The sequence below is a fragment of the Hyperolius riggenbachi genome, chromosome 9 (genome assembly GCF_040937935.1).
Source record: "Hyperolius riggenbachi isolate aHypRig1 chromosome 9, aHypRig1.pri, whole genome shotgun sequence".
NCBI lineage: Eukaryota > Metazoa > Chordata > Amphibia > Anura > Hyperoliidae > Hyperolius > Hyperolius riggenbachi.
Window position 1 is genome coordinate 19,412,325 of NC_090654.1, and position 26,653 is coordinate 19,438,977.

A 26,653-nucleotide genomic window follows, 5' to 3' on the forward strand; every position below is an offset into this window, starting at 1 on the left:
AGTAAGGAGGCTTTTTGGTCCATTGTACCCCTTACACACTGCTAGGAGTTCTGGTTCACCATGAGCTTGCTGGGTAATCTGTAACTCTGGATGTTTCAAGTCCTGCCCCATAGAGCCACATGAATCCATACCATGCACTGATGAGGATCAACCAATCCAAAACAGTCTGTATGCATGTCGGATTATTGTGGCTCTGTAAAACTAAGGGTGGCCACACACCATACAGTTTTTTAAAAAAAATCTGTTCAATTTAAGAATTGCAATCAATTTTTCTGACTGATTGTAACATTTCAAAAATATGACCAATGTAATCACACACCTGTGTTCAATTTTTCCCCAATTATGATAAAAATGATTGGAAACTTTGAGAAAATTGGTAGGGTGTGTATATTAATAAATTGACAATTTAACACACACCATACAATCTTTAGAAAGATTGAAGAAAAATATCTGGCATTCCGGATCAATAAAAATCAAAGAAAACGGGAAATCCGATCGGATTTTTCAGTCAAATGGAAAAAAAGCTTTCGATTTTTCGGGAGATCCAATCGTTTTTATCGAATTGCCGTAAAATCGGATCATTTTATTGTATGTTGTGTGGCCACCTTTACAAGCATGCATTTCAGGGGTTCTGGAGGTGTGGCAAGCATACAAGGACAACAAAGGATGATTTGCATATTCAGCAGTGATGCATTATGGGAGACCTCATATGCTCACTCCAACCTGAATTATCGCAAATACCTTCTGTTTTAATAAGGCAAACTTTATTTTTGCATAACATTTGAGTAAGAGGGCTTTTTGGTCCTTTGTAGCCTCTTACACACTGCTAGGAAATCTGGTTCACCATGTGCTTGCTGGGAAGTCTGAAATGCTTGCTTTCAGAATCAGGGCCGGATTTACCATAAGGCACTGTAGGCATGTGCCTACCGGCGCCAGATGATGGAAAGGCAGCTCACTCTGCTCCCCGAGCGCCTCCTCCCTCCTTCCCTATGCAGAGTCCTGAGCAAAGTGTAAATGAGGTTACTCACTCAACTCTTGGCATTTCACTGACAAGTTCTCCGTTTAGTCAGGGGCACCACTGGATAATTAATACTGAAAGTACCTCTGGCTACCTAATGCTAAGGGGCACCTGTAGCTACTTATGATGGGCATGGAAAGTAAGGGAGAAGTGACAGCTGGGGCGGCCAGTTTGGTGGGGGTCTGTAGGTACATGGAGGGTGAAGTCTAGGGTGCCGGGACATCTGTGCCTATAGGCTTCTGTGAGGTAAATCGGGCCTGCATGCATGGAGGGTGAAGTCTAGGGTGCCAGAACATTTGTGCCTATAGGCTTCTGTGAGGTAAATCCGGGTCTGCTCAGAATACAACCATACACACCAACCGATCTGACAAAAATAGAACAAAAACCAAACCATGACAAATAATTTAATATATTTGAGTGACTAAACTCAAAAGGGGGCAGTAAAGTTATTTTTTCCCAGTTGACGTTGGCATCATTGCGGTAAGTCAGCTGATTTTTTTTCAGACATTTGAAGTGCTTCCCTGAGTTCAGCGCTTCTTTTCTTGTCAATGATTTCCATTTCTCTCAGTTTCTGCAAGTGAAACAAAATACATACTGTATATACAAGGAGTTGTTTTTGTTAAATAATTTCCCAAAAAGCTTCAACAACCTCATCCTCCCCATCTATGTTCTCATTCTGAGGTTACCTGTGAAATTTCCGTGTTAATCATGTTCCGATATTGTTTTCCTCGGCCCAAAGCTTCCATCTCCTCCAGGAAATCCCACCTCTCCTGGATTTCCTCCACCACTGGAAGAAGAAGAAAAGAGTCAGCGGTTCGTAACCACAAGCTCAGCAGCTTCTCTCTGCTTCGCCAGAAAACGTACACTCGTCAAATCTGTCCCTCTCCTCAGCTTCTGGCTCCTCCTCTGCTGGTGGGCGTGTCCTCGGGATCTCGGGCAAATCCTTCCCAGTGGCCATGAGGTTCTGGAGACGATTTTTCTCCTTGTTTAAGTCTCCTGTGCGTATAAAAAGTAAAAATGTACACCTTTAGAATTTCAAGCATTTGGTAGAAAAAAAGTAATTCCTATATTTTTCGGACCATAAAACGCACTTTCTCCCCCAAAAGTGTGGAGAAAAAGGTCTTATGGACTGTAGAGGGAGTCCCCGACTTAAGAAGACCCTCCTATATAAACGGCTGCCGAATTATCACAGTTAACTGTCGGGGTTTCCCTGTCTGGTGCTCCCTTGGAGTGCAGAGCAATACGCAGGGAAGAAGCAGTGCATTTCACCTGCTCCGGGTGCCTCTAATGCAATCGCTCATTGGAGAAGTCTCTCATTGTGTGGAGGCATCTGCTGGTTCCCTGTGCATATACTCCACACAGGGCTGGAGGAGGGGGACACGAGGTACAAGCAGGATACAAATCGGCAGAAGATCCACAAGACGCCCTTGCACAATGGATACACCAGGTTTAGTATATGCTGTATTTTTCTGAATATAAGATGCGCACCCCCCCCCCCCCCCCCAAAAAAAAAAAGAAAATGGGGGGGGGGGGGGGAAGTCCCTGCATCTTACTGTATATTCCAAAGACTGAGTCCCTGACTTACTGTACAAACACCTGATGATCCGACCTGCCGCGATGTTGGGTACTTCCTGAATTGTCCCCCTCTCTGCCCTCCCGTGCCCCCCTCTGCTGCCCGTGTGTAGTTAAGTGCAGCGGCAATGTTTCTCACATCATCCAGCAGCAATCGCAGACCTCTCCGGCGCAGCTCCTCTAGTGCTGGCTGCTGCTGATTGCGTCATCAGAAGAAGCCGGAACTAGAGGAGCAGTGCAGGAGAGGAGAGATCTGAGATTGCTGTTGGAGCCAAAGGATGAGGTGAGACACACTGCCGCTGTACCTAACTATACATGGGCAGCGGAGTGGGGCACAAAGGGGGACACACGAGGCCAGAGAGGGGAACAAACGAGGCACATAGGACAGAAAAAGACACAGTGGTGCCAACTAGGGCAGGGAGGAGGACACAATAATTGGGGGGAGAATATCTACAAGACGCCCTGGACCATGGGCGCACCAGGTGTAGTGTCATTATTTTATTCCTTGGCTTCTGCCCTCTAAACCTAGTCGCGTTTTAAAGTCTGGAGCGTCTTATATTCCAAAAAAGGTTCTTTTTAATTGTGTTTTTTTTTGTCCTCTAAACATAGATGCAGCTTATAATAGTTATAATCAAAATACAGTAGGTGTGAAAAAAAGTTAGTAAAAACTGTGCTGTTTTTGCAAAAAGTAAAAAAAAAGGAATATCACTGCTCTTACAATGCAAGCACTGTGTGGCTCACAGTGATCAGGAAGTCATAAGCCAATGAAAACTGCTCCTGACCGATGTATGTAACTACTAGACAGCGGACAGCTCTGGAGCCACAAGCGTTCAAAGTACGCTGCATCAGGCTTAGGCAGCCACAAGTGCGGCTTAGTTTTAACTATCGGCCGTCCCAAGCTGGTTACTTTTATTTACCTCTCAGGAGATATTTTCACACCTCATCAATAAAATAAATCAATTAAAATTAATTTATGCAACCCCCAGTACTACTTACCTGGGGCTTCCTCCAGCCCCTGGCACCCGCTAGGTACCTCGTTGCAGCTCTGCTCTCGGCCGCTGGCTCCCGGTCCCCGACGTTGCAGAGGACGACCTCTAGCTCGTCCTCTACTGCGCCTGCACCGCTGTCAATCACCTCCATGTGTGCAGTACACTCCAGACCACATTGGAGTGATTGACAGCGGGACTCGGGCAGACGCAGTAGAGGATGACTTGGAGGTCGTCCTGCGCACCGTCGGGGAACGGAGGCCAGCGGAGCTGCGGCGAGGGACATAGCGGCTGCCAGGGGCTGGTGGAAGCCCTGGGTAAGTAGTACTGGGGGTAGCATAAATTAATTGATGACTCTTTTAAAGGGGAACTGAAGAGAGGTATATGGAGGCTGCCGTGTTTATTTCCTTTTAAGCAATACCAGTTGCCTTGCAGCCCTGCTGATCCTCTGCCTCTAATACTGTTAGCCATAGCCCCTGAACAAGCATGCAGCAGATCAGGTGTTTCTGACTTTGAAGTCAGATCTGACAAGACTAGCTGCATGCTTGTTTCTGGTGTTATTCAGATACTACTGCAGAGAAATAGACCAGCAGGGCTGCCAGGCAACTGGTATTGATTAAAAGGAAATAAATATGGCAGCCTCCGTATACCTCTTACTTCAGTTCCCCTTTAAGCCACCACCAAGCAAGAAAATTCTAAGTGCCCGTTCACACTGCACGCGTTTCCAGCCGCGTTTTGGAAACGCGTGCAGGAGGCCGACACGCATGACATCAGACAGTGCATAGAGTGCACTGTCTGACGTTCACACTGCATGCGTTCCGGACCTCTGCGGTCCGGGAACGCATGCTGCACGCAGATTTTGTAAAAACGCGTGGCTGTCCCATTCACTTTTCAGTGATGGGATCAGCCACGCAACGCACACAAACGCGGATGGCGTGCGTTCGTACGCGATGCGGTCCGCACGCGTTTCCGCACGCATGGCCATCTGCATTTGTGATCTGAACGGGCCCTTAGGGTAGGAACACACTAGGCAGAATCGCATGAGTTTTCCACATAGCACATAGTGGGAAACGCATATGCGATTCTGCCTAGTGTGTTTCTACCCTCAGAAAAGTTTGAGATTACTTTTTTTGCTTGTTTTATTTCTATTGCAAAGTGCTGAAAAATAACTGCAGTGAAGATGAAAAATAATCTGGTAGTAAAGGTAATTGCATATGAGCCTCTGTCTCACAGGAAATCCAAAATGGACAAATAATAAACCCCAAGAGAGGTCCTGTTTCCCACGGAGAAATACTGGAATGGCATAATAATCCTCTGTCTGAAATATGCACTGAGTTCTTCCAAAGGAAACCACATCCATTATTAAGCCGGTCTATCGTGTAATTTTGCAAGGCGCAGAGTCATGAGTCAGTCTCGGCATTAAGCTGCGTACACACTTTAGACTATAGACTTTGGAAACGGCTACAAAACGACTGATCCTTAGATAATTGTGTGCAGTAATTTTACAAATGATCGTTTAATGACTAAGGACAGACACTAGTGGCGCAAATGCCGATCTGTCTTGCCAGATCTGATTGAAAGATGGTTGTGTAGTTAGAACAGTGTGTATGCATATTGTTAGATAAAATCAGTCGTATATATGGTCATTCATGTAACAGATCGGCATTCCAGTCGGAGATCCCTCCTTAATCTGTTATTCCTAATGATCAGAAGTGTGTACATAGCTTTAGCTGGTTTCACATCAGCAACCAGTGTTTTAATTGTGACCATCGCACCGCAAGGCTAAAAACAGGCTTAGTAGATACCTGCGGTCAGGCCTGGATTTACAGGAGCCTATAGACACAGATGTCCTGGCACCTTAAACTTCACCCTCCATGTACCTATAAACCCCCCACCAAACTACACCACAAGGGTGCTGGCTGTCCCAGCTGTCACTTCTCCATTACTTCCCTTGCCCGTCATAGGTAGCTACAGGTGTCTCTTAGTTAGCATTAGGTAGCCTGAGGTACCCTCAGTACTTAAGGGAACCAGAGAGGATGAAGAAAAGCTATTATACATACCTGGGGCTTCTTTCAGCCCCATACGCCTGGATCGCTCCCACGCCGCCGTCCTCCGCTCCCTGGATCCGCCGCTACTGGGTCCCGTCATTGCCGCGCCCTCCATACAGGTACGCGTGTGGCTGCTTACTGCACAGCCGCATGCGTACGGGTATGGAGGGAGCCCCTGTGATGCGGACAATTGGCCGCGTCCGCCGGAAGTGACGGGCCCGGTACCGGCTGATCCAGGAAGCGGAGGATGGCGGCGTGGGAGCGATCCAGGCTTATGGGGCTGGAAGAAGCCCCAGGTATGTATAAAATCTTTTTCCTATTCTGGTTCCCTTTAACTAGTTAGTGGTACTCTTGGGCCCTGACTGAAGGGAGATCACCTCAGTGGAATGCTGAGAGCAGGGAGAGCAGCCTCTCATGTACACATGGCTCAAGACTCTGCATGGTGAAGGAGGGAGCCGCCTTTCTATCATCAGGTGCCTGTAGGCACATGCCTACATTGCCTTATGGTAAATCCGGCCCTGCCTGCGGTAATCATTCTTCCTGTAATTCTTGACAGCAATTCAAATGTTAAAGTTAGTGGGAACCATATTGTAAAAGAAAAAAGCCAGATACTTACCTATGGGAGGTTCTGGGTCGTATGGATCCTCCCCTCTTCTCTCTCAGTCCCCTCGTTGCGGCGGCAGCTCCTCCGCTGCGGGGGACTTGGGAAGTCTTCTGGAGCCGAGTGCTCCTGAAGACAGGAGGCTCCGTACTGCATGAGTGCGCGAGTGCTCAAGAGAGGGCGCTCGCGCCTGTGCAGTATGGAGCGGCCTGTCTTTAGGAGCACTCAGCTCCCAAAGACTTCTGAAGTCCCCCGCAGCGGCGGAGAGAGCAGCATTTGACCACATTGGTTGAATTCTGCTACCAGGGGAGGAAGGGGAAGGCTCTACAAGAACCAGAGCCTTACATCTCCTTAGTTAAGTATCTGCCTTTTTTAAAATATGGTTCCCATTGACTTTAAGTGATGCTCTCTGGCGCTCACTTCCTGTGGTGGAAATATGCATCGCAAGCAATTGTATTGACAAAACTTGCTAGTGCGCATGCGCACCGCAACGCGAACAAGATTAAAATACCTGCAACAGCAATGACTTACATGACTTCCGGTCAATGCGCATCGCTGCAGATGTTGACCCATAACGTGCTGTTGCGATACTTACAGTGCATCGCAGGTATGAAATGTCCTATAGACTTTCATTGCTTTACCGTTACCCAGCGGTAAACATGGGTAATGCAGCACAATGAAAACACTCTAGTGTGAAAGAGGCCTCAGGGATTACCTACACAATCTGTTGACAGTATTCAAAGTGAGTTGTCCCTACTGCATCGAAATGGTAAAATTGGCCAATCACAATTGGATGTGTGTACGCAGCCTAGGGCTAGTTTTGTGCTTAAAGGGGAACTGAAGAGAGAGGTATATGGAGGCTGTCATGGTTATTTCCTTTTAATCAATACCAGTTGCCTGGCAGCCCTGCTGGTCTATTTCTCTGCAGTAGTATCTGATTAAAACCAGAAACAAGCATGCAGCTAGTCTTGTCAGATCAGACTTATAAGTCTGAACCACTGAAACACCTGGTCTGCTGCATGCTTGTTCAGGGGCTATGGCTAATAGTATTAGAGGCAGAGGATCAGCAGGGCTGCCAGGCAACTGGTATTGTCTAAAAGGAAATAAACATGACAGCCTCCATATACCTCTCTCTTCAGTTCCCCTTTAAGTGAACAAGGAAGTATCCGCAAACCAGACAAAGGTTGAAGGAGAAGCTGGTATTCTTTATTGAAAACTCCACATGACAAGTGCAATAAAACCACAGGATCTGCAATAAAACCACAGGATAATAGATCCTGTGGTTTTATTGCACTTGTCATGTGTAGCAGTGGTGCTCAGCAAGATTTCGGATATCCGAACTACCCAGATAATCGGAACTTTTCCACTATCCAAACTTTGAATAGCAATTTTTAAAATCCGAACAGACTATCCGAGCAATCTCGGATTTCCCATCTGAAATCCGGGCGGATAGTTACTTCAGATATCTTAGCAGAAGCCAAAATCACCTTCAATGGCAAAAATCCGAGAGAGAGAGAGAGAGAGAGAGAGAGAGAGAGAGGGAGGGGGGGGGGGAGAGGGAGAGTAAGAGAGAGGGAGGGAGAGAGGGAGAGGAAGAGAGGGAGAGAGAGGGGGAGAGAGGGGGGGAGAGGGAGAGAGCGAGAGGGGGGGGGGGGAGAGGGAGAGAGAGGGGGGGGGGGAGAGGGAGAGGAAGAGAGAGGGAGGGAGAGAGCGAGAGGGAGAGGAAGAGAGGGAGAGAGAGGGGGAGAGGGAGAGAGAGAGAGGGGGGGGGGGGGGAGAGAGAGAGATACCTCCGAAAGGGTTTTTTTTGCCATTTGAAGAGACGTTTGGAAGCATTTGAAGCCATTCTGATCTGGATATCTGGGTATACGGGTTTTAAAAAGGGGTATCCGAGCACCCCTGATGTGGAGTTTCCAGTAAAGAATACCAGCTTTTCCTTCAACCTTTGTCTGGTTTGCGGATCCTTCCTTGTTCACTTAGGGCTGGTGCACACCGATCGGCTTTTTCAGCGTTTTTGCAGCCGCTTGCGGCTGCGGATACGCTTGGTCAATGTATCTCAATGGGGTGGTGCACACCAGAGTGGGAGGCGTTTTGCAGAAACGCATACTCCCGGGCTGCTGCAGATTTTGGATTGCGGGTGCGTTTCTGCCTCAATGTTAAGTATAGGAAAACCGCAAACCGCTCTGAAAAACGCCTGTTCAGAGCGGTTTTGCCGGCGTTTTTGTTACAGAAGCTGTTCAGTAACAGCTTTACTGTAACAATATATGAAATGTACTATATTGAAATCCGCTGCAGCAATCCGCAAAACGCTAGCAAAACGCCATAGAAAAATAAGAAAAAGCGTTTCAAAATCTGCTAGCATTTTGCGGATCTGCTAGCGGTTTTTGGTGTGCACCAGGCCTTAATGTGGATTGTTGGCCTGACTCACCAGATCCTGCACCGACTGGTATGATTTGAAGGAGGTTGAGAATACATGTACTTTTTTCTGCAAGTTCAGTGCTTAGTGCATTGTTCACAGTACTGCATTGTAACTGATTGCGTTTTTCTAACTGGCTGCATGCAGGCTTTGTGTTAAAGTCTATGGCCAGCAGGGGAGGACTGGCCAGGGGGGAAGGGGGGAGATTTCCCCCCAGGCTGCCTCTCATTTAATGATTTAGGGCTGGTACAGTGTCTGGTGCATTGATGTTTTTGTATAAGGCAATGTCAACCACTAGGCTGGCTGAGGCAAATAAATGCCCAATTACAGAGCAATTAGAGGGTGGGAAAGATGGTAAATATACATAGCATGATACAGAGCAGAGGCTTGCCTGCAGGGTCTGTGGGAACAAATCTATCTGGTCTCTCACCATTGTTAAAATGACTGCATGTGCACAGCTACATAAGGCATCAGGGCCGGGCCGAGGCATAGGCTGGAGAGGCTCCAGCCTCAGGGCGCAGTGTAGGAGGGGGCGCAAAATTCATTCAGCTGTCATTCCTAATTGTGTTTGAAGTAGAAAGAAATAAGAAAAGGGGATAAATGACAGTGACTGCAAGCCAGATAACTAGATATTAAGGTGTTGGGGGGGGCTGGGGGCCCTGTGGCCCTCTTAGTGTAATAGCAATCAGTGTGTGATGGCTGGGGTGGCAGGGATGGAGGGGCGCACTTTGGTGTCTCAGCCTTGGGTGCTGGGGGACCTTGTCCCGGCTCTGTAAGGCATTGTCTAGGTTGAAAAGTATTCGACAATCCCTAGACTCCAGAAGGGCTGCTGGCAGACAGTCCCTAGACTCCAGGACATCTGCTGGCAGACAGTGCCTAGACTCCAAATGGTCTGCTTTCAAGACTTGTGTGAGAGATTGGCAGGGACACGATTGATATTAAAGGCAAGTAGCCTCTGTGTGATTTGCCTGCAATACAGATAAGCTCTCTGATCCATCTCAGGCTATTCTCATCTCTCTCCCACTACTGGAATATAGCACATGGGGCACATGTGTGATGTCATTTGGGCTGGGGCTGCTGTAAAAATGGGCCTCTAATTTGTGTTTTCCCCCCAGGCAAAAAAGGTCCCAGTCCTCCCCTGATGGCCAGTCTACATTGCAGTTCACACACATTATAATGCGTGCATTATGCAACTGACCCCTGTGAGCCCAGCCTTATACTACATGGAAGAGGTAGATGTAGGCTACTTACACACCAGGACGTTGCGTTTAGGGGACGTTATAGGGCACATAACGTGCCCCTAACGCCACGCCTGGTGCTCTCTGGTGTGGACGTCAGAGTGAACCGCGTTGTGCAGCTCACTCTGGCGTCCGTGATGCGTACTCTTGGATGCATGCGGCATCACGTGGCCCCGCCCGGCCAATCGCCGCACAGAGCGGCCGCTCCAGGAAGTAAAGACTGCACGTCACTGAGTGCAGTGAATATTAATTAGCCATGTGCCTGGCCACTCTCCACTCCTCCCCAACACTACTGAGCATGTGCAAGCAGTCTAACGCGGCTTAGCCGCGCATAATGCACAGCATGCAGTACTCTCAACAATGTGCTGCGTTACAATGTAACGCAACGTGGGCACTGTGAACAGCCCATTGATTTTTCATTACTGTGCGGTGGGGCTGCGTTACAGGCTGCACTAACGTGCGCCTATATTGTCTTAATGTGAAAGCAGCCTTACAGTATAGTGGCTGGATTGTGTTCTGGTTAAGGGCTCTGCCTCTGACACAGGCGGGTTCCAATCTCAGCTCTGCCTGTTCAGTAAGCCAGCACCTATTCAGTAAGGAGTTCTTGGCCAAGACTCCCTAACACTACTACTGCCTACTGAGTGCGCTCTAGTGCCTCGCAAGTGCTTTGAGTCCAGCAGGAGAAAAGCGCTATACAAATACTGGAATTATTATAATTAGAACTTGCGCCAAGTGATTGGTCAATTATAATTGGATGTGTGAGGGAGCCTGCCATATTTATTTATTTTTTAAACAATGCAGATTGCCTGGCATAGAATAATATCCTGTGCATAGCTGCAGTACTCACGGGTGGGTCTGGGCTGGAATCTCTCTCTGCTGTAAGCATCCCCCGCGCGGCACTTCTCGGCAGGACGCAGGCTTGGTCTGGCGGTAATGATGGAGGTTTTCTTTGGCTTGGATGCGGAGGCTGGAGGCTTGTGCTGGGTACCGCTAGTGGTGGGATGACAATGGACTGGCAGTGTGTCCCCGCCTACAAAATGCAATAACACCATGATGTGCCAGATAGTTATAATAAACCTCAACTAGTGCGGCTTCCTGTAATCTTCCCTCTTATATGGTGACTGTCCGGGAATGCCGTAAATAAAACCGTTACAAAGCAAACCTCTTGTTATGTGGGTAAAGTGGAGCTGAACTCTTGCACAGGACAGAAGGAAAATATACAGAAATGCACCCTGCATGTATTTACAGAGTTTAGCCTGTCTAACTCCCCCCCCCCCCCCCAATCTGTGGCTAATCACAAGTGTAATTTGATCTCTCAGCTTTGTCAGCTGGCTGACTCAGCAGAGCAGCTAATTTGTAGACACAGGATGTTAACAATATGTCTGCTTCTATGAAAGCAGGAAGTAGACACACTGCAGGTTTATTGCAGGATTTGTATCAGCTGTAACAAAAATTATTTTTTTTCTGTAAAGGTTATTATGCTGTTGCTTATTTATTAGAAGACAATAACCAAGCAGCTCGGCGTGACCCAGAACAACTAGTAAAGTATAGGGGACTAAAAGAGACCTAAAAGCCCTCCTACTACAAAGCAATGCTTAGTGTGATTAGCTTTCTTAAAACAGAAGGTATTTGCAATAATTCAGCCTTAAAGGGGAACTGAAGTAAGAGGTATACGGAGGCTGCCATATTTATTTTCTTTTAATCAATACCAGTTGCCTGGCAGCCCTGCTGGTCTATTTCTCTGCAGTAGTATCTGAATAACACCAGAAACAAGCATGCAGCTAGTCTTGTCAGATCTGACTTTAAAGTCTGAAACACCTGATCTGCTGCATGCTTGTTCAGGGGCTATAGCTAATAGTATTAGAGGCAGAGGATCAGCAGGGCTGCCAGGCAACTGGTATTGCTTAAAAGGAAATAAACATGGCAGCCTTCATATACCTCTCTCTTCAGTTCCCCTTTAACCAGCTGAGCGGTCTGGACGAGCTCAGCTCGTCCAACACCGCCAGCGGCTGCCGCTCAGGCCCTGCTGGGCCGATTTTAACGAAATAAAAAGCAGCACACGCAGCCGGCACTTTGCCAGCCGCGTGTGCTGCCTGATCGCCGCCGCTCTGCGGCGATTCGCCGCGAGCAGCGGCGAAAGAGGGCCCCCCTAGCCGCCTGAGCCCAGCGTAGCCGGAACAAAAAGTTCCGGCCAGCGCTAAGGGCTGGATCGGAGGCGGCTGACGTCAGGACGTCGGCTGACGTCGATGACGTCACTCCGCTCGTCGCTATGGCGACGATATAAGCGAAACAAGGAAGGCCGCTCATTGCGGCCTTCCTTGTTTATTCTGGGCGCCGGAGGCGATCGGAAGATCGCCTCCGGAGCGCCCTCTAGTGGGCTTTCATGCAGCCAACTTTCAGTTGGCTGCATGAAATAGTTTTTTTTTAATTTAAAAAAAACCCTCCCGCAGCCACCCTGGCGATTTAATCAGAACGCCAGGGTGGTTAAGTGAGCATTGGTTACCCACAATGCACCACTACTGAATATGCAAATTCTCTTTATGCACCTGTAGACAGGCTTACATCCAGAACCGCTGGTGTATAGCAAGCCTATAGCTTTACATTTTACACAGCAAAATCAACCCAGCATGCAGACAGCCTGTTTTGGACAGTTGGTCCTCATTAGTGCATGGCAGGGATTGATACGGCTCTACAGTGCTTGGACCAGAACAACACAGTATCCCAGCAGTGATGTGGCTGTGTAAAATATAATGCTACAGGCTTTGTACACACCAGCGGTTCTGTATGCAAGCCTGACTTCAGGGTCATAAAGAGATAAATTGCATATTCAGTAGCGTTGCATAGTGGGGAACCACAGATGTTCACTTAAAGCTGAAATATGGCAAGTACCTTCTGTTTTAACAAGGCAAATCACACTTCTCTATTAGAGCAGAGAGGAAGTTCTGAGTTTAGGTCCGCTTTAAAGTAACATGCCTGTGTGTATAACGCAGCCTGGAGCGCGCACTGTATGCCGGAGGCGGGATTTTATTTGGAGCGGTCGCGGTGAATCGGATTCCGCTGCTTGTGGCCGTGTTTTCAGCCTGGGAGTGGAATATGAGCTAAGCAGCTTTTGGTTTTGGATAGAATGGGGACGGGTTGGAATCTGTCAGTTCCTTCTGCCAGTGACATTACAGGAAACCAGGGAACAGATCCAAGTCAGAGGCATGCAAGAATGAGCCTGACAAGGATGCTGATCATGCCTTACAGCACTAAAGAACAGCTTTGTCTGGCTCACACCGCCCCCTTGTGGGTGAAACCTGCATTTTATGCTGATGGTGACAGATGGGAAGCGACAGAACTCTCAGCAGGCTTTCTCAATCAGGGTTCCTTGAGTACTCTGCAGGGGGTTCCTTGGCGTTTCCCGCCATTGTGGGGGGAAGTATAATAGAGCACGTTATGATAGGAGTATCAGAATAATAATGAGCACATTAATAAATAGCACTAGGATAAGGAGACACTATAATGAGTGGCAGTGTAATAGGGAGTAGTGAAATAAACAGCCACACCTACTTTTAAAGACCACACCTACAGCAAAATACATGCAGGGGTTCCTCGAGATCCAAAAATTACTTGCAGGAGTTCCTTGAGATCCAAAAGTTATTTGCAGGGGTTCCTTCAGGGTAAAAAGGCTGAGAAAGGCTGCTCTACAGGGAATATAGGAGGCAACAAACACCTGAGAGGGAAAGTAACCCTTCTCTGACTGTAAATATCCAAGATCTAAAGCTAAAGAATGAACCCTGGTGTTCAATTTCCCCAGGATTTCTTAGCAAAAAATGGTACAGTTAATTTCAAGTATTTTTTTAAAAAAATTTGTACTTACTTTTTAAAAAAAAAATTGACTACAATACAAAAAAAAAAAAAAAAAGCGTTTTCTGCCAGATGTTGATGGTGCTGTGTGACCCTGGCATCATCAACCCCCATCGCCGGGTTAACATGTCATCGCTGGGGGGGAAGCAAATGGAAGAAGACACTGGGGAAACTATCAGAGGTACATGGCGAGGGATCAGCACACCAATGGCGAGTATAAGCCGACTCAAGTATAAGCCGACTCAAGTATAAGACCCCCCCACCCCATGTCTCCCCCATGTGCATAATGCAGGGTGCACATTGGAAGCTAAGCTTCCAATCAGGGCAGTTTCTAGGCTAAATTGGTCTTAGGGTGAGGGTATATAAAAAACTGCGACTCCCAACCCCAGTATAGGTAGCATGGCATAGTTGCCCCCAGTATAGGTGCTCTCCCCCCTGCAGAGATCCCCCAGCGCTGTGAAGCATGCGTTTACTCACCATGCCTCTCTCCAGCGCAGATTGCACCACCTCCGCCGCACACAGCTCTGGCCTACTGCCCACAGCACCGGGACTTAGCTTGATGACATCATGAAGCTGCGTCCTGGTGCTGTGGACAGTAGACCGGAGCTGTGCATGGCGGAGGTGGTGCATTCGACGCTGGAGAGTGGACCGGTGGGTGAGTAATACTCACACTTGCTGCAAGGCACCAGTGATAGGCAGGAAGGGTGGGAAGAAGGGAGGGAGAAAGGGGAAACCATGCACAAAACTGCACTGCTCCGCCAGCTCCATGTGGGCTTCCCCGGGACTGCTGACTGCAGGTTGGCACACTGTGGGTAGCACAGATCACCACCCACAGTGTGCTGACAGGCGTCCAGCAGTCCCAGGAAAGCCCACATGGAGCTGGCGGAGTTTTACATTATTTTATTTTACATGCATAAAGGGAATAAGAAGGAAAATAATTAAAAAAAAAAAACATTATTTCTCAATTTTCAACAATTATAGTTTTAAAATAAAATGTTTTTTCCTGGAATTGAAAAGTGCAAATGAAAATGACAGCAGGACATACATTACCTGATATCGATGAAAAAACTTGGGAAGAAGACCTAGATGACTTTATTAACCTCCCCAAAGACTGCCTAATCCAAGTAAAGTTCCTGCACAGGACATATTTCACTCCAGAAAGGCTGGAGGAAGCCCCAGGTAAGTATAAATACCCCCATGGTTGTACCTCAGGTTTCCTTTAACCTACTGGGGACTGCCGCAAGTAAATCCTACGCCGCACTTGTGGCTGCCTAACTGATGCGGCGTAGGATTTACGCTGCCTGCCATTTTGGCTCCTGACGCGATCGTGCGCACCCGAGAGGGGAGATTAAGCTGTCATATGACAGCTGACATCTCCCCTCAATGATCAGGAGCCATCGCGATTGGCTCCTGATCGCTATGATCGCCGGACGATCGTAGATCACACTGGCACCGACGGTCTGAGGGGAACAAGAGGACGGGGTCTCACCTTCCTGACATTCCCCTCCTCCACTCTGGCTGGCATCCCCGCTCATCAAGCCGCGACCTGGAACTTAACGGCAGTGTGAGCGAGGATGCCGGCCAGAGAGGAGGGGCTAGAGCTGCTCATCGCTGGAGCGTGGGAGGTGAGTAAAGGCTGCTGACTATACGGGGACACCGGGCTACACAGGGGACATCATGGCTAGCTACCTACACTGGCTGCCTGACCCCCCCAAAAGCGCCCCCCCCCCACATGTAAAATTCCCTGGTCTTTAATGGGGGTTAGGCAGCCAGTCCCCAGAGGGTTAAAGTGTACAGGAGGCGTATATAACTTCCAAAATCACATATTTACCTAAGGAGAGGGAAACCTCTGGATCCTGATGAGGATTCCCATGGTGTCGTGTTGCCGCCCACGGACCCTCCAGCTGATTGGGGCCGCGCTCCTCTTCTGGCATGAGTGTGGCTGTGCTGCACGGAACCACTCATGCATGAGCGGCTCTAGCTTACTGCGCAAGCGCGGCCACGCTCCTGCAGGCTCAGTACTCCCACGCTCATGCATGAAGAGTAGCGGGGCCCCAATCACATTACCAACAGCCCTTGTCATTAATCTTTGGAGGGTCAACGACGCAGCAGCAACAAGGGGACCGCATAACAGCGAGGGAGGCCTCATTAGGATTCAGCGACTTCCCTCTCCTTCGGTAAGCACAGGGCCGTATTTACCATAAGGCAGTGTAGACATGTGCCTACAGGCGCCTGATAATGGAAAGGAGGCTCACTTTCCTTCCCCAAGCGCCTCCCTCCCTCCCTCCTTCCCTATGCAGAGTCCAGATGAGAGTGCAAATGAGAGGTTACTCACCTACCTAATAATTGGAGGCACCTCTAGCTACTTAGTAATAGGTAGCCAGGTGTAACCTCAATATTAAGGGGCACCTGTAGCTACCTATGACGGGCAAGGGAAGTAAGGGAGAAGTGACAGCTGGGACAGCCAGCACGCTTGTGGCGCGGTTTGGTGGAGGTTTGAAGGTTCATGGAGGGCGGAGTCTAAGGTGCCTGGACATCTGTGCCTATAGGCTCCTGAGAGGTAAATCCGGGCCTGGGTAAGCATATGCTTTTTGAAGTTATTTACACCTCCGATACACTTTAAGGACGCCCATTTATTTGATTCTGTTTTCTCCCATCTGCTATGTTGGTCCTGAAGAGCGATAACAAAAAAATGCCAAGTCTGACAGGATATCCTGTATTGTTCATTGTCAGCGTAGGCCAATAAACATAGTCAAAGAGATACCGATCCCCTCAACTTGTAACGTAGGTGTCGGTTGGCACTGAGCCAATCCAGACTGGCAGGAAATGCACCTGACTAGCCTAATTCGAAGCTGCATATAATTTGCTTTAAATCCACATGCCAGCTGGCAGGGCAGTTTCTAGGCTAAAATGCACCCAGGGCAAGGGTGTAAAAATTGCGCCCCCTGCGGAGCCAGGTATAGGTGCCTGCAGTATAGGTCCCCCCAGTATAGGTAGCCAGGCATAGGTGCCCCAGTATAGGTAGCCAGTATAGTTGCCCCCCAATATAGGTTAGATAGGCAGGTGCCCCTGGTATAAGTTAGATAGGTAGGTGCCCCCAGTACAGGTTAGCTAGGTGGGTGCCTCTAATATAGGTAGCCAGAATAGTTGCCCCAAGCATAGGTTAGATAGGTAGGTGCCCCCAGTATAGGTTAGTTAGGTAGGTGCCTCCAATATAGGTAGCCAGTATAGTTGCCACCAGTATAGGCTAGCTAGGTAGGTAGGTGCCCCCAATACAGGTTAGATAAGTAGGTGCCCCCAGTATAGGTTAGATAGGTTGCTGCCCCCCAGTATAGGTTAGATTAGGTAGCTGCCCCCAGTACAGGTTACATTAGGTAGGTGCCCCCCAGTATAGGATAGATAGGTAGCTGCCCCCAGTACAGGTTACATTAGGTAGCTGCCCCCAGTATAGGTTAGATAGGTAGCTGCCCCCCAGTATAGGTTAGATTAGGTAGGTGCTCCCCAGTATAGGTTAGATAGGTAGCTGCCCCCCAGTATAGGTTAGATTAGGTAGCTGCCCCCCAGTATAGGTTAGATTAGGTAGCTGCCCCCCAGTATAGGTTAGATTAGGTAGCTGCCCCCCAGTATAGGTTAGATAGGTAGCTGTCCCCCAGTATAGGTAAGATTAGGTAGGTGCCCCCCCAAGTATAGGTTAGATTGGTAGCTGCCCCCAGTATAGGTTAGATAGGTAGCTGCCCCCCAGTATAGGTTAGATTAGGTAGCTGCCCCCCAGTATAGGTTAGATAGGTAGGTCCCCCCCCTCCCATAATGGAGGGGGGAGCCGCAGCTGCGGGGAGGGCAGTCCAACCTCTCCCTCCCTTCCTCTCCCCGGGCCGCCCTCCGTGCTCCCCCCGCAGATGCAGAGTGATTGCAGCAGGGAAGCGCTGTAAATAGTAACTCACCTCCCCGGTTCCAATCGCTGATCACTCACTTGCCGCCGGTCTCCTGCTCTGCATAGACGCTGATACACACGCTCTATGTCCTGCTAAACAGGAAGCAGCGCGTGTATACCCGGCTATGCAGAGAGGAGACCAGCAGCTAGTGAGTGATCGGCGATTGGAACCACGGAGGGTGGCCCGGGGAGAGGAAGGGAGGGAGAGGTTGGGCTGCCCTCCCCGCGGCTCCCCCTCCATTACAGCGCCCCCCTCCCAATAGCGCTCAGGGCGGCCGCACAGCTGCACGGCCCCTAGAAACGGGCCTGCCAGCTGGAATTATTGGCCTCTTGGTGACCAGCACAGCAGCTGGAGGGAGAAGAATGACGCTGAGGGCTGTAGGTGAATAGACTTACTCTGTAGCCGCTGTGTGATCTGACGCTGCTGGAAGTTGGTCAGCTTGGATTCCTGCATCATCACTGCAAGACAAAAATCTGTTACTACTACACAGTCAGGACTAGCTTCAGGCAAGCATACTCTCTCTCTCTTATGCCGGGCATACACGGCTCAATTTTGCCGCTCGATGCCGCGCCCGATCGTTTTCCGCACTCGATTCCGCAGGCGATTCTCTTCTCTTCTGCTCATTTTTCTTATCTTTTCCCACTGTCCTTTATGCAGCATCGAGCGGCGAAACGATCGGGCGGGAGATCGGACATGCCGGAAATTATCTATCGAGCCATCTAAATGGCTCAGAATCGAGCCGTGTATTCCAAGCCTTAGGACATCCTGGCAACTGACCACCATTTTACCATTTAAACCCAGATTAGCCTTGAAAGAGGAAAAATAAAAATAAAACATAACTTTTAATGAAAGTTCAAAGATAAAAAAGTAGTAGCACTGCTAACACATACTAGTTTGGTGACAAAACAGTGGAAGGTGAAACTAATGAATGGTAGGTAATACAGGTAGTCCTCGGTTAATGAACGAGATAGGGACTGTAGATTCATTCTTAACCTGAATCCGTTCTTAAGTCGGAACGCTGTGCTATCTCTGTCCGCTTTGCCTCCTATGTGCCCCCCCTTTGCCTCTAGTGTCCCCCTCTGTGCCTCTCTGTCTCCCTCTGTGCCTGTTTGTCCCCTTCAGTGCCTTTGTACTCTCTCTGTGCTCGTTTGTTCCCCCTCTGTGCCTCTCCATGTCCCCACCTGTTTGTACCCACTATTCCTTTTGTACCCCTTCTGTGCCTTTGTTTGTACCCCCATGCCCCTGTTTGTACCACATGTGTCTCTGTTTGTACCCCCGTGCCTCTGTACCATGTGTCTCTGTTTGTACCCCTGTGCCTCTGTACCATGTGCCTCTGTACCATGTGCCTCTGTACCATGTGCCTCTGTTTGTACCCCTGTGCCTCTGTACCATGTGCCTCTGTACCATGTGCCTCTGTTTGTACCCCTGTGCCTCTGTACCATGTGCCTCTGTACCATGTGCCTCTGTTTGTACCCCTGTGCCTCTGTACCATGTGCCTCTGTACCATGTGCCTCTGTTTGTACCCCTCTGCCTCTGTACCATGTGCCTCTGTACCATGTGCCTCTGTTTGTACCCCTGTGCCTCTGTACCATGTGCCTCTGTACCATGTGCCTCTGTTTGTACCTCGTGCCTCTGTTTGTACCATCTGAGCCTCCATTTCTACCCACTGTGCCTCCGTTTGTACCCTCTGTGCCTCCATTTCCACCCTCTGTGCCTCCGTTTGTACCCTCTGTGCCTCCATTTCCACCCTCTTTGCCTCTGTTTGTACCCTCTGTGCCTCCATTTCCACCCTCTGTGCCTCCGTTTGTACCCTCTGTGCCTCCGTTTCCACCCTCTGTGCCTCCGTTTGTACCCTCTGTGCCTCCATTTCCACCATCTGTGCCTCAGTTTGTACCCTCTGTGCCTCCATTTCCACCATCTGTGCCTCCGTTTGTACCCTCTGTGCCTCCATTTCCACCCTCTGTGCCTCCGTTTGTACCCTCTGTGCCTCCATTTCCACCCTCTGTGCCTCCGTTTGTACCCTCTGTGCCTCCGTTTCCACCCTCTGTGCCTCCGTTTGTACCCTCTGTGCCTCTGTTTGTACCCTCTGTGCCTCCATTTCCACCATCTGTGCCTCCGTTTGTACCCTCTGTGCCTCCATTTCCACCCTCTGTGCCTCCATTTCTACCCTCTGTGCCTCCATTTCTACCCTCTGTGCCTCCGTTTGTACCCTCTGTGCCTCCATTTCTATCCTCTGTGCCTCCATTTGTACCCTCTGTGCCTCCATTTGTACCCTATGTGCCTCCGTTTGTACCCTCTGTGCCTCCGTTTGTACCCTCTGTGCCTCCGTTTCTACCCTCTGTGCCTCCTTTCTACCCTCTGTGCCTCAGTTTGTACTGTACCCTCTGTGCCTCCATTTCTACCCTCTGTGCCTCCGTTTGTACCCCCCTGTGGATTTTTGTACCCCTGCGCCTTTGTCACCCCCCCCCCCCGCCTCCGTTTTTACCCCTTGTGCTTCTGTACTCTGTTTGCTCCCTGTGCCTAAATTTGTACCCCCCTGTGCCGCTCTCTGCTTTTACCCCCCCATGCCCCACTTTTTCCCCTCGCTCTCTGCCTATGGACTCACCTTCCAGCCCGGGTCCAACGCTGTCTGTCCTCCGCTCTTCGTCTCCTGCTCTCTATAGCTGTGTACAGCACCGCTAGTTGCAGCATTGCACCGCTTCCTGTATGTCATGTGACATACAGGAACCTGTACGTCACATGACATAGAGGAAGCGATGCAATGCTGCATCTAGCGGTGCTGTACACAGAGGACAGACAGCGTTGGACTCGGTTCGGAGGTGAGTCCACACTGCTGTCGGGACATGCGCCAGCACTCGGGGGACGTTTAAAGCAGCTTCTTCAAACTTCCCCGACGCTTAAATGACGCCATCGCGACAGGATCGGACCGTTCGTATCGGCGGGTCGTTCGTATGTCGGGCGTTAGTAAACCATGGACAACCTTTATCCTCAGCTTACATTGCAAGGGATAAATTCACTGTTCTCACTGCACTGATACATACAAAAATACACCCCCCTACATTAACAACCTGACATGTTTCGGTCTCTCTATAAATGGGGACCTTCCAAAGGGGAACAAAAAGTGCTATAAATGTACAAGGTGCTAAGTGCTAAAAACAGTACATTGTAATTTATTTAACAAGTTATAGTAACAAGTAACAGCTTAGACCAACTTGCTATCATTGTTACTTGTGATAAATTAAATTGTACTTCTGAGAGGAACTGACAGTGAGGTAAGTATGTAATATTCATTTGCAAGTACATCATGTGTTTATTTTAAATCGTTTTATTCGGTTCAGGTTCTCTTTGAGGCTAACTAGTTTAGCAACGATAGGAACCAAATGTAAACATTACAAGCAGAACTCAGAGGCTTTTGAGCAGAGCAGATTGTACAAATGATGGTGCTATTATTGAAGAAACGTTACCTACAGATGTACTTGGCTAGTTGGCTGGCATGCTTTAATCCTGACTTGCTATTAAGCTGCTCCTGTGTGGACAGATCACAGACAAATCATTCCAGCTGCCAGCCTGTGTCTGTGGACTCTACAAGCAAGGGGAGGGGGAAGAGGGAAAGAAACACTGTGTGTGTCATTCCTTATCTTAGTAGCTAAGCATTGCTGGAGACTAGACCTTGTATTTTATAGACAGGAAGTTTTGAATCAAGATAATACCATTTATTGGGTAATTTAATAGAAAAAACAGTAAGCTTTCAGCTGGTAAGCATTCTTCAGACTCTATTCCTGTTGACTGACAATGTTATGCTGGGAATAGACGGGTCGACCGGCGGCTCGATTAGCCGACGGATCGACCCCAGCCGCGTCCCCACTCGTCCGCGCATGCGTGCGGATCGATTACCGGATCGAGCGGGCGAGGGTCGAGTGGCTTGATCAGGCCAGCTGAATATTATCAGCTGGCCGGATCAGCTGGTCGATACACGGTACAGAAACGTACCGTGTATCCCCAGCATTAGAAGAATATACAATCAGAAGGCGGTAGAGTGATTTTTTGCAAATATAATGCCTAGTACACACCATACAATTTTCTGTTAGATTATTTTCTGTAAAGTACTGGTAGAGACTGGTCATTATCTCTGGTGCATTGTCTTCTGGTTATCTTCTGCGGCAGGTAAATCTAACAGAAATGTAACAGAAAATTGTATGGTGTGTAGCTTAGTGTCATCCAGATACATTACAAGGGATCTTGCAAGGATTGAGAGGTATTTATGGCAAATAGATATGACCCTTAATGCCTACATAGACTCAGGCTGACATGGAGAGTTTTTTACAGACCCTACCCTGTTCAGCGTAAGCTGCTGGAGCCTGGAAACAGTAAACTGTGTGTTACTTAGCAGGGGGGCACAGTGATTTCCAGGGGGGGGGGGGCGCCCCAGTGCAGAGCCACCACTGATCAGTGGATCATTGTATCTGCGTTGTATCACCTCTCAGCAGATCCTGGGTTTCCTTGCTGTACTGGGCAGGCTTGGGGCAGTTCCAGAAGCCCTCTCCCATCGGTACCTGGACGTTCCCATCTCGCACAGACATAGCGATGCTGTAAATCAGAACAAACACGTAATGAATGAAGAACCTGAAGTGAAATAATCTTACACGATAATTGTATGTGAAGTAGTCATGGAAAATATAACTTTCCTAGAGTCTCATATTCTTGTTTTCAGGCAAAGAGAGAGAATTTCTAATACTGTCAGTCTCGCTGGCTCCTGTTCATTTTCCAGCACTTACAGGAGGGCAGAGGGACCCCACAGAAAGACATTACAGGAGGACAGAAGGACCCCATAGAAGGACATTACAGGAGGACAGAGGGACCCCACAGAAAGACATTACAGGAGGACAGAAGGAGATCCATAGAAGGACATTACTGGAGGACAGAGGGGTCCCCATAGAAGGACATTACAGGAGGACAGAAGAAGATCCATAGAAGGACATTACTGGAGGACAGAGGGACCCCATAGAAGGACATTACAGGAGGACCCCATAGAAGGACATTACTGGAGGACAGAGGGACCCCATAGAAGGACATTACAGGAGGACCCCATAGAAGGACATTACAGGAGGACAGGGGGATCCCATAGAAGGACATTACAGGAGGACAGAGGGACCCCATAGAAGGACATTACAGGAGGACAGAGGGACCCCATAGAAGGAGATTACAGGAGGACAGGGGGATCCCATAGAAGGACATTACAGGAGGACAGAGGGGTCCCCATAGAAGGACATTACAGGAGGACAGAGGGACCCCATAGAAGGACATTACAGGAGGACAGGGGGATCCCATAGAAGACATTACAGGAGGACAGAGGGACCCCATAGAAGGACATTACAGGAGGACAGAGGGACCCCATAGAAGGAGATTACAGGAGGACAGGGGGATCCCATAGAAGGACATTCCAGGAGGACAGAGGGGTCCCCATAGAAGGACATTACAGGAGGACAGAGGGACCCCATAGAAGGACATTACAGGAGGACAGGGGGATCCCATAGAAGGACATTACAGGAGGACAGAGCGACCCCATAGAAGGACATTACAGGAGGAAAGAGGGACCCCATAGAAGGACATTACAGGAGGATAGAGGGACCCCATAGAAGGACATTACTGGAGGACAGAGGGACCCCATAGAAGGAGATTACAGGAGGACAGGGGGATCCCATAGAAGGACATTACAGGAGGACAGAGGGGTCCCCATAGAAGGACATTACAGGAGGACAGAGGGACCCCATAGAAGGACATTACAGGAGGACAGGGGGATCCCATAGAAGGACATTACAGGAGGACAGAGGGACACCAGAGAAGGACATTACAGGAGGAAAGAGGGACCCCATAGAAAGACACTGCAGGAGCACAGAGGAGCCCAATAGAAGGTCATTACAGGAGGCTAGAAGGACATTACAGGAGGACAGAGGGACCCCATAGAAGGACATTACAGGAGGACAGAGGGACCCCATACAAGGAGATTACAGGAGGACAGAGGGACCCCATAGAAGGACATTACTGGAGGACAGAGGGACCCCATAGAAGGAGATTACAGGAGGACAGAGGGACCTCATAGAAGGACATTACAGGAGGACAGAGGGACCCCATAGAAGGACATTACAGGAGGACAGAGGGACCCTATATAAGGAGATTACGGGAGGACAGAGGGACCTCATAGAAGGACATTACAGGAGGACAGAGGGACCTCATAGAAGGACATTACAGGAGGACAGAGGGGTCCCCATAGAAGGACATTACAGGAGGACAGAGGGACCCCATAGAAGGACATTACAGGAGGACAGGGGGATCCCATAGAAGGACATTACAGGAGGACAGAGGGACACCATAGAAGGACATTACAGGAGGAAAGAGGGACCCCATAGAAAGACACTGCAGGAGCACAGAGGAGCCCAATAGAAGGTCATTACAGGAGGCTAGAAGGACATTACAGGAGGACAGAGGGACCCCATAGAAGGACATTACAGGAGGACAGAGGGACCCCATACAAGGAGATTACAGGAGGACAGAGGGACCCCATAGAAGGACATTACTGGAGGACAGAGGGACCCCATAGAAGGAGATTACAGGAGGACAGAGGGACCTCATAGAAGGACATTACAGGAGGACAGAGGGACCCCATAGAAGGACATTACAGGAGGACAGAGGGACCCTATATAAGGAGATTACGGGAGGACAGAGGGACCTCATAGAAGGACATTACAGGAGGACAGAGGGACCTCATAGAAGGACATTACAGGAGGACAGAGGGACCCCATAGAAGGACATTACAGGAGGACAGGGGGATTCCATAGAAGACATTACAGGAGGACAGAGGGACCCCATAGAAGGACATTACAGGAGGACAGAGGGACCCCATAGAAGGAGATTACAGGAGGACAGGGGGATCCCATAGAAGGACATTCCAGGAGGACAGAGGGGTCCCCATAGAAGGACATTACAGGAGGACAGAGGGACCCCATAGAAGGACATTACAGGAGGACAGGGGGATCCCATAGAAGGACATTACAGGAGGACAGAGCGACCCCATAGAAGGACATTACAGGAGGAAAGAGGGACCCCATAGAAGGACATTACAGGAGGATAGAGGGACCCCATAGAAGGACATTACTGGAGGACAGAGGGACCCCATAGAAGGAGATTACAGGAGGACAGGGGGATCCCATAGAAGGACATTACAGGAGGACAGAGGGACCCCATAGAAGGACATTACAGGAGGACAGGGGGATCCCATAGAAGGACATTACAGGAGGACAAAGGGACACCATAGAAGGACATTACAGGAGGAAAGAGGGACCCCATAGAAAGACACTGCAGGAGCACAGAGGAGCCCAATAGAAGGTCATTACAGGAGGCTAGAAGGACATTACAGGAGGACAGAGGGACCCCATAGAAGGACATTACAGGAGGACAGAGGGACCCCATACAAGGAGATTACAGGAGGACAGAGGGACCCCATAGAAGGACATTACTGGAGGACAGAGGGACCCCATAGAAGGAGATTACAGGAGGACAGAGGGACCTCATAAAAGGACATTACAGGAGGACAGAGGGACCCCATAGAAGGACATTACAGGAGGACAGAGGGACCCTATATAAGGAGATTACGGGAGGACAGAGGGACCTCATAGAAGGACATTACAGGAGGACAGAGGGACCTCATAGAAGGACATTACAGGAGGACAGAGGGACCCCATAGAAGGAGATTACAGGAGGACATAGGGACCTCATAGAAGGACATTACAGGAGGACAGAGGGACCCCATAGAAGGACATTACAGGAGGACAGAGGGACCTCATAGAAGGACATTACAGGAGGACAGAGGGACCCCATAGAAGGAGATTACAGGAGGACATAGGGACCTCATAGAAGGACATTACAGGAGGACAGAGGGACCCCATAGAAAGACATTACAGGAGGACAGAGGGACCCCATAGAAGGAGATTACAGGAGGACAGAGGGACCCCATACAAGGAGATTACAGGAGGACAGAGGGACCCCATAGAAGGAGATTACAGGAGGACAGAGGGACCCCATAGAAGGAGATTACAGGAGGACAGAGGGACCCCATAGAAGGACATTACAGGAGGACAGAGGGACCCCATAGGAGGAGATTACAGGAGGATAGAGGGACCCCATAGAAGGACATTACTGGAGGACAGAGGGACCCCATAGAAGGACATTACAGGAGGACAGAGGGACCCTATATAAGGAGATTACGGGAGGACAGAGGGACCTCATGGAAGGACATTACAGGAGGACAGAGGGACCTCATAGAAGGACATTACAGGAGGACAGAGGGACCCCATAGAAGGAGATTACAGGAGGACATAGGGACCTCATAGAAGGACATTACAGGAGGACAGAGGGACCCCATAGAAGGACATTACAGGAGGACAGAGGGACCTCATAGAAGGACATTACAGGAGGACAGAGGGACCCCATAGAAGGAGATTACAGGAGGACATAGGGACCTCATAGAAGGACATTACAGGAGGACAGAGGGACCCCATAGAAAGACATTACAGGAGGACAGAGGGACCCCATAGAAGGAGATTACAGGAGGACAGAGGGACCCCATAGAAGGAGATTACAGGAGGACAGAGGGACCCCATAGAAGGAGATTACAGGAGGACAGAGGGACCCCATAGAAGGAGATTACAGGAGGACAGAGGGACCCCATAGGAGATTACAGGAGGACAGAGGGACCCCATAGAAGGAGATTACAGGAGGACAGAGGGACCTCATAGAAGGACATTATAGGAAGACAGAGGGGTCCCCATAGGACATTACAGGAGGACCCCATAGAAGCAGCGTCGGGGGATCTGTACCTGGGTGACGCGGTAATCTCGTTGCCATGCAGGAGAGCGGAGAGATGTTTTCTGTCTCCATGGCAACAAGTCTAGGAGGGGGCGGGTCTGTATCGCACACCAGGAGGCGGAGACGTGAAAAGC

At 49.3% G+C, this 26,653-nt stretch overlaps 1 protein-coding gene across 2 annotated transcripts; it reads right to left on the reverse strand.

The window, feature by feature from the left end:
* Positions 1-1,407: 1,407 nt before the first annotated feature.
* On the reverse strand, positions 1,408-26,649 carry C9H22orf23 (chromosome 9 C22orf23 homolog). Of its 2 annotated transcripts, XM_068252081.1 has the most exons (7): positions 26,531-26,647; positions 22,135-22,244; positions 18,053-18,115; positions 10,727-10,909; positions 1,883-2,014; positions 1,705-1,805; positions 1,408-1,589 (listed from the first exon to the last, which is right to left on the reverse strand). In XM_068252081.1, the coding sequence occupies exons 2-7, from the start codon at positions 22,235-22,237 to the stop codon at positions 1,491-1,493; spliced, it is 681 nt and encodes a 226-aa protein (XP_068108182.1). In that variant the 5' UTR covers positions 22,238-22,244; positions 26,531-26,647; the 3' UTR covers positions 1,408-1,490. The 2 variants fall into 2 exon arrangements, with proteins under 2 accessions (XP_068108182.1, XP_068108183.1); XM_068252082.1 differs by lacking the exon at positions 18,053-18,115 and having other exon boundaries at positions 26,531-26,649.
* Between the last annotated feature and the right edge of the window lie 4 nt (positions 26,650-26,653).

Excerpts from the sequence above, each read along its gene's own strand:
- C9H22orf23 (XM_068252081.1), bottom strand. The coding sequence starts at position 22,237 with ATGTCTGTGCGAGATGGGAACGTCCAGGTACCGATGGGAGAGGGCTTC. Across the intron at positions 18,116-22,134 it reads AACCCAGGATCTGCTGAGAG|TGATGATGCAGGAATCCAAG; the intron begins GTGATACAACGC and ends TTTGTCTTGCAG. Across the intron at positions 1,806-1,882 it reads GAGGGACAGATTTGACGAGT|TGGTGGAGGAAATCCAGGAG; the intron begins GTACGTTTTCTG and ends TTCTTCTTCCAG.